We start from the raw sequence: 9,562 nt of genomic DNA, 5'->3' as shown, positions 1-9,562 counted from the left end.
GTACGCCCAAATATCACCTAAGCCAGGCCCACAAACTATACTATACAATCACCCCATGATCTTTATCGTTCTAATCTTAATCCACAGAGAAACCACAATGCCACTACTGGTGTCTCCGAAAATTAAACTAGATATATGCATTACACAATCTCATTGATTTTCAAAACACTCAATCCAACATAAGGAAACTCGTGAAGCCAACTCCAAGAGAATTGAAGGGAATACATCACATAGCTCAAACTCCATTATCACAATCAAGATTGAAAACTTACATGATCAAGGGAGAGAGAGAGAGAGAGTGGGAGGGAGGGAGACAGAGAGAGAGCAAGAGAAAGAGAGAGATGAACACATATCTACTGCCACAAAACCCTCAGCTCCAAGAGAGGAGTATGGAGTACCCCCCCCCCCATCATCATATGAGCAACAAGGGATGATGGAGAGGCCGAAGAATATGAATTCCCCTCCCGCAAGGTGCCGAAAAAATGGCTAAAATGAAGATCGCCTCGAATCAGGAAGCGATAATGAAAAAATGATAAAAATATGACGACAACTTTTAGGTATATATAGAGGCAGGCATGTCGAGAGGTCCCTGGGCTCCACGCGGCACAGGTCCAGGCCGTGCGGGGGTCCTAGGGCTACCCTCTTGTGCTTCTCTGCAGTGGCGGAGCTACAACAAATAAGTTGGGCGGGCCAATTTTTTTCTAAACCATACAGTTAAGTAGGCATGAGTTAGTGAAATTTCAGGTTGCCTGTATAGGGAAACTGGTAACAGGATGATGTTGTCAAGTAAAATTTGGACAAATAAATGAAATTTCTTGTGTGCTATCTGCCTGCTGGTTCTATGGTCTTGTGCTCGTCGCCTGGTTAGTTCATTGGTGGCTAGCCGCTGGCAGCCGCCATGGCCACGCCCGTCGTGGCATGGGGATGGGTCACCGTAGGGGTTGCTACATGCGGTGGCCGACTGCCTGGCTATTGGACCTCTTCATCTGTAAGTGGCTTGCTCAGTGCTGAATCGGGCCAGAGAGCTCATAGCTGGATGCGAGGGAGACATGCTATTGGATTAAGCAGTTACATGTACAAAAGAGTATTATTTGTCTCCGGAGCTGGGCGGGCCACGGCCTTGTTTTGCCCTCACGAAGCTCCCCAGTGCTTCTCTGGTTGCTGGTGTCAGACTTCAACCTCTGCAACATATTTTTATTTGGTTCTTTCTTGTGAAAATGTTTTTTTGAAAAATCCAAAAATATGTAGAAAACAATAACTGACATTGGACATTGAATTAACATGTAAGTCCAATAAATAAAATTTTATAAAAATACACGAAAACTATATAATAATAGTATAAAAAATAACATGAACATAGCTAAAAAAAATATAATCAAACTCAAGAAGAATCACATGCTTAAACCTCCCATACAAAGAACTCAAATTCCTAGCACAAACACTTAACACGCTTCTACACACACATGTACTACAAATACTTCATTTTAATGCAAACCAACCCGTGATTGGATGGCTAGGAGGACAGTGGTATCCCCACCCACCGGGGTTAAGTCCTGGTTCTTGCATTATTGTACTAAGAGCCGCCTATGTGACTTCATCGATCTAAGAGATATGCCGGCTCCGTCCATCGAAGATGCTCATAGGGGTAGGATATGCGTGTGTTCTAAAAAAAGTATATTTCATTTTGGTATTGCAATTTTACTTGTGTGTGTATATAATTTGGAGTGGTAAGTAGGTATTTATGTTGGGTCATGGTCTTCTCCTCCGAATCTCTCTCTCTCTCTCTTGTGGTGTCGGCCATGCCGTCCCTCTCCCCTCCCCTATCCCCCTCCCCCTCCCTCGCCTCGGGGTCGGACCTCCTGCAGTGGGAAGCGTGAAACCCAGCTGACCCGACCTGACCCGGCCGGACTAGATCGGCCACCCGCCTCGCCGCCGGCCATGACGCGCCGCCTGCGCCGCCGCGCCGCCAGGGACGGCCCGGCGGCGCATCCGCATCCGCACCCGCACCCGCTCGACTGGACCGCGCTCCCGGACGACGCCACGCTGCACCTCTTCGCGCGCCTCGGCTACCGCGACCGCGCCGCCCTCGCCGCCACCTGCCGCGCCTGGCGGGCGCTGGCCGCCTCGCCCTGCCTCTGGGCCGCGCTCCACCTCCGCCGCCTCGACCCGGCCGCCGCGGCCACCCTCGCCCCGCGCTGCGCGCCCCACCTGCGCAGCCTCCGCCTCGCCGGCCGCGCCGCCGCCGAGGCCGCCCCCTTCCTCCGCGCCGCGGGGCTCCGCTCGCTCCGCCTCTCCGGCTGCCGCGACCTCACCGACGCCGCGCTCGCCGTCCTCGCCGCGCGCCACGGGGGCCTCGCCGAGCTCCACATCGGCCCCGACCCGCTCGACCGCATCTCCAGCGACGCCCTCCGCAGCGTCGCCCTCTGCTGCCCGCGCCTCCGCTGCCTCCGCCTCTCCGGCCTCCGCGAGGTCGCCGCCGACGCGCTCGCCGACCTCGCGCGCCACTGCCCGCTCCTCCACGATCTCGCCTTCATCGACTGCCTCGCCCTCGACGAGCCCGCCCTCGCCGGCCTCACCTCCCTCCGCTTCCTCTCCGTCGCCGGCTGCCAGAACATCAAGTGGGCCACCGCCTCCGCATCCTGGGCGCAGCTCCCCTCCCTCTCCGGCCTAGATGTATCCCGCACCGACGTCTCCCCCGGCGCCGTCTCCCGCCTCATCTCACACTCCACCACCCTCAGGCTCATATGCGCCCTTAACTGTGCCTCCCTCGAGGAGGAAGAGGCGCACAGCCCGGCCGCCTTCGCCAACTCCAGGGGCAAGCTCGTGCTCACCATCAACCGCACAATCTCTAAATTCATCGCCGCAGACGCCGCCCCGCTGTGTCCAGACACGGCTGTCAAGGACACTGTGGTGTTCGATGAGTGTCGCTCTTCGAGTGGCAAGCGCAATGAGGTGTCTCACCTCATTACATGGCTCGAATGGATCCTGTCGCAGTCCCTCCTGCGAATTCCAGAGAGCAACCCACATGGCATGAACCAGTTTTGGCTGGACCAGGGCGCGGCGCTGCTGCTAACCCTGCTCAAGAGCTCCCAGGACGATGTGCAGGAGCGGGCGGCCACCACGCTTGCAACATTCGCGGTTATCGATGATGAGAACACCAATGTGGACCCTGCAAGGTCTGAGGCTGTGATGCTCGAAGGGGGCATACCGATGCTGTTGGATCTCGCAAGGTGCTCCAGGGAGAGTCTGCAGTCTGAAGCTGCAAAGGTTTTTCACTCCTGCAATCATATGCAAGCTATGGTTGTATCAATATTCAAGCTATAGTAGTGACAATAGTTTCTTATGCATCTTGATGTCATTGTGTAGGCAATCGCCAACTTATCCGTGAATCCAAAGGTTGCGAAAGCAGTTGCAGATCAGGGAGGTATTGCCATACTCACTAACATGGCAAAGTCGGTAAACCGTCTGGTTGCTGAAGAGGCTGCTGGGGGGCTGTGGAATCTGTCAGTGGGAGAAGAACACAAGGTTGTGAGTGCTCGGTGCTGTTTCTAACTGCTTTACGCTCCACATTTCTTGTCCGGTATGATGATTAATTTTAATTCCTTATTATCAGGTGGCTATCGCAGCGGCTGGTGGGGTAAAAGCTTTGGTTGATCTTATATTTCGATGGCCTGCAGGAACTGGAGTGCTTGTAAGGGCTATCTTGAAAAATTTCACCTTACATGTTGTGCTGATTCAGTTTGTAATGGATGTGCTGTTTTTGTTGTTGCTGTTGTTATCAGGAACGTGCTGCTGGTGCACTTGCAAATCTTGCTGCTGATGACAAATGTAGCTTGGAGGTTGCAACGGCTGGTGGCATCCATGCCTTGGTTACGCTTGCTCGCTCCTGCAAAGTTGAAGGGGTCTTAGAGCAGGTGACACACACCTTGCTTTTAACGAATAACACATACCTTGCTTTTATTAATGCTTCTACATCTTCCATTTTTGTCAAATATGTATAGCTTAAATCTACCCTAACCCCCTTGTATTCAGCTGAATAAGCTAAACTGTGACAGAGGTGGTGCTTGGCCGGTTAGACACACTTGAATCTGCACCTTTTAAAAAAAATTATGTCTTGTCTGCACTGTCCAGAGCTGCAAGGAATGAGTGCATGCTTGCACATTTCCTCTACAATTGGTGTTTGCAAAAATAAGGATAAAAACACATTGCAAACCTGTTTTGTCCTTCGACTAAATTTGGGCTGTGTGGATAATCATTATTGGATTTATGTTTGCTGAGTCCAGAGGAGCTGTTCCCACTGCATGTTGTGCACAGATTTCTTGTGCTGGCAGAGTTGAATCTTCTAATGAGCTCTCAAATTCCTAATGTTTCTTCTTCTTCTTCTTGTTTTAGAACTTATCGATTATCACTTAAATATGCGTTCTGATTTAGTTTGATGTTGGGTTGTCTTGTAAATAATCCAGTATCATTTTGCATGCAGGCTGCACGAGCTTTAGCTAATCTAGCTGCACATGGAGACAACAACAACAATAATGCTGCTGTTGGCCAGGAACCAGGTGCTCTTGAAGCTTTGGTGCAACTAACACATTCTCCCAGTGAAGGCGTCAGGTATAATTCTGCTTTAGTCAAGCGACATTGACCTGCCAAGCTTTTGAACTATAAGTCGATCACATATTTCTCCTTGAATCTTGTGACATATCTCAAATTACAATCGGGCTATTTTTCATGCATCAATTAGACAAGAAGCTGCTGGCGCTTTGTGGAACTTGTCATTTGATGATAGAAATCGGGAATCCATAGCTTCTGCTGGTGGTGTTCAAGCTCTGGTATGGCTTTATATTCTCTGCATCTATTGTGAGTTTGTTATTCTTTTACCTATGCATATACGTGACGCCTAACATATAGAGGGAGCTGAGTTAAAGGAAATCTAGATTTAATTTCACCTGAGCAAATTTTTGAAGAATCATGACCGTGTTTTAAGAAAAAAAAAACCATATTGCCATTTTGATTTTTTGAATTAGGAACATATTCAAGAGAAGCATGAATCACTTTTTTTTTCTTCTATCTCTCCTTGCTTTTGTACTGACAGCAAACTCACCTGGCCCATCACCTTTTATATTCTTTTTAATAGGAAACATTTCTTTCCTTAACACAAATGACTCAATTGTTTAGGTCTCACTCTGTCAAGAATGTTTAAATGCTTCGGACGGTCTTCAGGAGAGAGCTGCGGGTGCTCTCTGGGGACTATCTGTTTCAGAAGCTAACAGGTAACTGAATAACTGAATTGATGGCATTATTGTGCATTTGGATTATTATAATTTTCTTTTGTTATACTCTGTTTTGGCTTGGACCTCTCGAGTCCAAATCTTGCAATGCAATTGTATGAGGGTGATTTTTCAGGATTTAGTTCATATTTTTGGAAAGTATTTGTACAAAAAATACCATTAAGGATATCAGTATGATCTGATGGACAAATATTGGTTTTATTATGAATAACAACAAGTAGTGGGTGTAAATATATGCGCACCAATGTGTTCTTGCCATGAAATGACGCATAGCAGAGTGAAGGTAAGCATATATATATGCGCCCACTAGGATGACATAGATCATTTTGTGAAAATAAGCATTAGAACATATGCATCTGTTACACTATGTGCATATATTTTGCTATGTCTTAATTTTGGTAAATGGAGTAAGATGCTATACTATCATGGTGGGTAGAGATGACAGTCATGTAATACCTTACTGTTTCTGTTTTAAGAATAAATTTGCAGAGACTTTAGTGAATAATTGTTCTCAGCATAAGCTTCATTATTTGCTTTGAACTCTTCCATCTTTTGTTTGATGTCTTGGATTGGAAGTGCTTTACACGATACAGTTGCCGGTATTTCCTTTATCCCGCTGCTAACTTTTCTGTTGCTCTTTCAGCATTGCTATTGGAAGGGAAGGTGGTGTTCCACCTCTAATCGCGTTGGCACAGTCGGAAGTTGAAGTAAGTGCTGCTTATCTTCAATGCACCCAGTATGTTTGGTTTATAAAGAGCTAAAGACCATATAAACACTGACATGCCTTAAACAAAATCGCATGTTCTTTTATTTGCTGTTTGCGTTAATGCACCAGATGTATCATCTATCATGCACCAATGCAGTGTACTGCATGCTTAGTTTCTTCTTCTGTCAATAGGTCTATGTTGAGCTTCTGAGAGCAGTCTTATGATCTTGCACTTCATGTCTTCATCCTTGTCCAGTTATGTTTGAAGCTTGTGACCCTGTTTGATCTAATTTTCTTCATCTGAACTTTATGTAGCTGATTTCTTGATCAATATTGTAAGTAAAGTCAAGATTAAGTTCTTGCCACCATAACACTCTTTTCTTGAATCTCGATGATGCCCTTAGTTCATTGTTAAGATTGACTAATCTCTGCTGCTTATGTGATTCTAAAGGTACTTTACCATATATGATTTGCATCCTTATCTAGTACCTCCTTTCTAAGCTAAGCATGCAAACAAGAAAAGCTTCATTTCTCTCAAGGTATGTTACTTGCTATTTCTACAGGATGTTCATGAGACTGCAGCTGGTGCACTATGGAATCTTGCTTTCTATTCTTGTAATTCTCTCCGCATAGTTGAAGAAGGTGGTGTACCTGTCCTAGTGCACTTGTGCTCATCATCACACTCAAAAATGGCTCGGTTCATGGCTGCACTAACCCTTGCTTATATGTTTGATGGAAGGTACGCTGTATTTGTGTCATTGTTTCTCCCTCATGTTGCTTAAGCTGTGCAAATCATGACAAAACATACCATAATTCAGTTGTTTTCACCATATGTTAATTTACTTGTTGAAGTATATGCAAATTTTCTTCACAAAGCTTCCTTGTATTGTATGGAATGCACCGCTTGTTTAATATCTGAAAAGCAGATAACCTTAGATGCTACATGCCAGTATAAAGGCCAGTGCCATTCACAAAGATCTCTAAGTCAGAGAACACCACCCAATGTGTCATTGACATGTCACTCTTCCTCACACACTAGATGATATCTTCCAAATTATGCCTCTTTGCAGTATGGTCTCCATATCTGCTTGTAGATATTTTGCTAGAATTTCTGTAGTATGGCTGCTGAAATAGTATATTCTTTATCTCAACAAAGATTTTTGAGATATTGCAGTAAGAAGGAAAATAGACGCATGTACTTTATATATGGTGTTGTATGTGGTCTAATCTTGAATTGTTGACTGGCAGAATGGATGAGATAGCATTGGTTGGGACATCCTCACAGGGTAGTTCCAAAATTGTAAAATTTGAGGGAGCAAGAAGGTTGGCATTTAAGCATATAGAAGCCTTTGTGTTGACCTTTTCAGATCCACAAATGTTTTCTACGGCTGCTTCATCCTCAGGCGCAGCAGCCTTATCTCAGGTTGCTGACGCACTTTTTATACAAGAAGCTGGACATCTTAGATGCAGGTTTGATTTTGCATTCCATTGAATAGTATCAGCTAGCCTTTGATTTTTCAACTCAAATATTAAATGAGGGCAGTTTTGTCAAGACATCTTCCTTTGATATAAACTCTCTGATTCATTAGTTCAATCTGAGTTCTGGTTTACTATCCATGTTTAGCACTGCAAAAGGATCAGTGGGATGATTTGTTTATTTAAAGACCATGTCAAAGTTAGTTCTCACATTCTTAGAGCTCATCCATAATAGGCGGATGAATCCATTGAGATTTGTAAAGTTTGAAACAGTAACTTTAAATGTGTTTGGCTCAAAATAAGCGCATTTATTTATGTAGTTGAGGGCGAAACAAGTTTGTTACAATTTTTGTTTGGGATTCTCATTCCTCAAATATCTTCAGAAACTTGCTTGCTGCTTGTGGTTGTCGGTGATTGCAGTCAGGAGTTGAGGTCTGCTATGACCGGCAATGCTAGTATTAGGTTTTCTTACACATGGTCTGGAGAAACGAAAGCAGGAAAGAGGATGGGTACCGATGGGCTGGCTAGGTTTAGGAATGCGCCGAGTAGTGAAAGATCCTAGTTATGTTTCCAAACGCTGTGTCGGTGCAGCACATATCTGCTTAATGTGGACTATTTGTTCAAAGTGTTATCATGTGATAATGCGTTGGGCCATGCTTAATGTGGACTACTGTTGGACGAGTTATTATGTGATAATGTGTTGGGCTGTTGTGATTTCTTTATTTTCTTATCTTGCATACTATTTCTGAGCTTGTGGCATGATGTAGGTATTAATTTTGAGTAAAAAAGACAGGATACTAATTTAATTTTAACTTCCTTCAGCCGAGCTGAGATTGCTAGATTCGTTGACACGCTACGGAATCCTTCATCAGTTCTTCGTGCTTGTGCAGCTTTTGCTCTGCTTCAGGTTGGCTTCGTTTTATCCCGCTCAACTGCTGGTATGACTTGAGTCCCGTAATTGTCTTGCTGTAGTAACTGGGCTTCCTCTTGCATAAGGAGCATGCCTAACAAGTAACTACTGATTCAACGACTTTGTCAAGTTTCCAGCATTCGGTGGTTCTTATTGTAGCAATGCCCCAATCAGCATTCATCAACTAAAGCACATAATATGTACATATCATAACGTTTTCTCGTATATTTCAGATTTATGGTGGGGATGCATGCATATATGTTTAGGCATGCCTCTGTTTCTAGCTCTTGGCATAGCGCCATTGTTGTGCTCCTTGATATTTGACATGATTTGAAGCAAACGATCAATGTACCCTTTAGTTGCTTCATTTTGTGATACGCCTCTTCCGACCCTGCTGTGATACTTCCTGCATCCCCCTGGCTAACGTCTCTATCGACACGTGCAGTTCACTATGCCGGCGGGTCGACATGCTGTGCACCACGCGGCCCTGCTTCAGAAAGCCGGGGCGTCCCGGGTCTTACGGTGGGCAGCAGCCGCGGCAACAGCTCCCATCGAAGCGAAGATCTTTGCACGGATCGTCCTTCGCAACTTGGAGCTCCACCAAGCAGGGCCTTCCACATAGAAGCAAAGGATGATGAGCGAACAGCACTCCTACTTTTCACTGGTGGAGAAGAGCAGCTGACCTATTTATTCCCCCATATCCATGGCTTCGGCATGAACCAGACGACATGACGGCTATCGTCGTCGAATTTTGGCATTTCCTCCTAGAGAACTTGGTTGGCATCTTGTTGCTTCCGCTGAGTGTGCTTTGCGATTTTGTGTGTAAGAGCAAGTAAAGTAAAACTGCCTAGTGTGTAAGATAATCTTATGGATCAGTGCACTAACTAATTTATGAGGCGTTTGCGGTATATTTGGACTTCAGCTGCAGCCAACTCTAAATTATTTCAAGGTTTAGCTCTGTCCTAAGTCAAACTAATCTACACCAGACATATATATATATATATATATATATATATATATATATATTTTATGATTAATTGAATGAAACACATTTGTTGGTGTAGATGTTGATATATTTTTCTATTGACTTGGCCAGACCTAATGTTGATATATTTTTCTATTGACTCGGTCAGGCTAAGAAAATAATTTTTTAGAATAAAGCTATCAACAGGAGTTTTGGAGGCC

The 9,562-nt window shown here is 45.1% G+C and overlaps 1 protein-coding gene across 2 annotated transcripts; it reads left to right on the top strand.

Annotated features, from left to right (window-relative positions):
• Nucleotides 1-1,774: 1,774 nt before the first annotated feature.
• On the top strand, nucleotides 1,775-9,285 carry LOC123093924 (protein ARABIDILLO 1). 2 transcript variants are annotated; one of them, XM_044515985.1, is made up of 12 exons: nucleotides 1,775-3,267; nucleotides 3,367-3,528; nucleotides 3,614-3,691; nucleotides 3,783-3,914; nucleotides 4,481-4,608; nucleotides 4,739-4,826; nucleotides 5,173-5,267; nucleotides 5,929-5,992; nucleotides 6,555-6,730; nucleotides 7,240-7,461; nucleotides 8,290-8,374; nucleotides 8,823-9,285. In XM_044515985.1, exons 1-12 carry the CDS (start codon nucleotides 1,939-1,941, stop codon nucleotides 8,997-8,999), a joined length of 2,736 nt encoding a protein of 911 aa, XP_044371920.1. In that variant the 5' UTR covers nucleotides 1,775-1,938; the 3' UTR covers nucleotides 9,000-9,285. The 2 variants fall into 2 exon arrangements, with proteins under 2 accessions (XP_044371920.1, XP_044371921.1); XM_044515986.1 differs by having other exon boundaries at nucleotides 1,776-3,267; nucleotides 3,367-3,525.
• The last annotated feature ends 277 nt before the right edge of the window (nucleotides 9,286-9,562 follow it).

This window comes from Triticum aestivum, chromosome 4B (genome assembly GCF_018294505.1).
Source record: "Triticum aestivum cultivar Chinese Spring chromosome 4B, IWGSC CS RefSeq v2.1, whole genome shotgun sequence".
Lineage (NCBI taxonomy): Eukaryota > Viridiplantae > Streptophyta > Magnoliopsida > Poales > Poaceae > Triticum > Triticum aestivum.
This window is presented reverse-complemented; position numbering and strand designations above follow the sequence as displayed.

Bases quoted from the DNA above. Each gene is read 5' to 3' on its own strand.
- LOC123093924 (XM_044515985.1), top strand. From the start codon at position 1,939: ATGACGCGCCGCCTGCGCCGCCGCGCCGCCAGGGACGGCCCGGCGGCG. The intron at 3,268-3,366 runs GTTTTTCACTCC...GTCATTGTGTAG, and splicing joins TGCAGTCTGAAGCTGCAAAG to GCAATCGCCAACTTATCCGT. The intron at 7,462-8,289 runs GTTTGATTTTGC...AACTTCCTTCAG, and splicing joins GCTGGACATCTTAGATGCAG to CCGAGCTGAGATTGCTAGAT.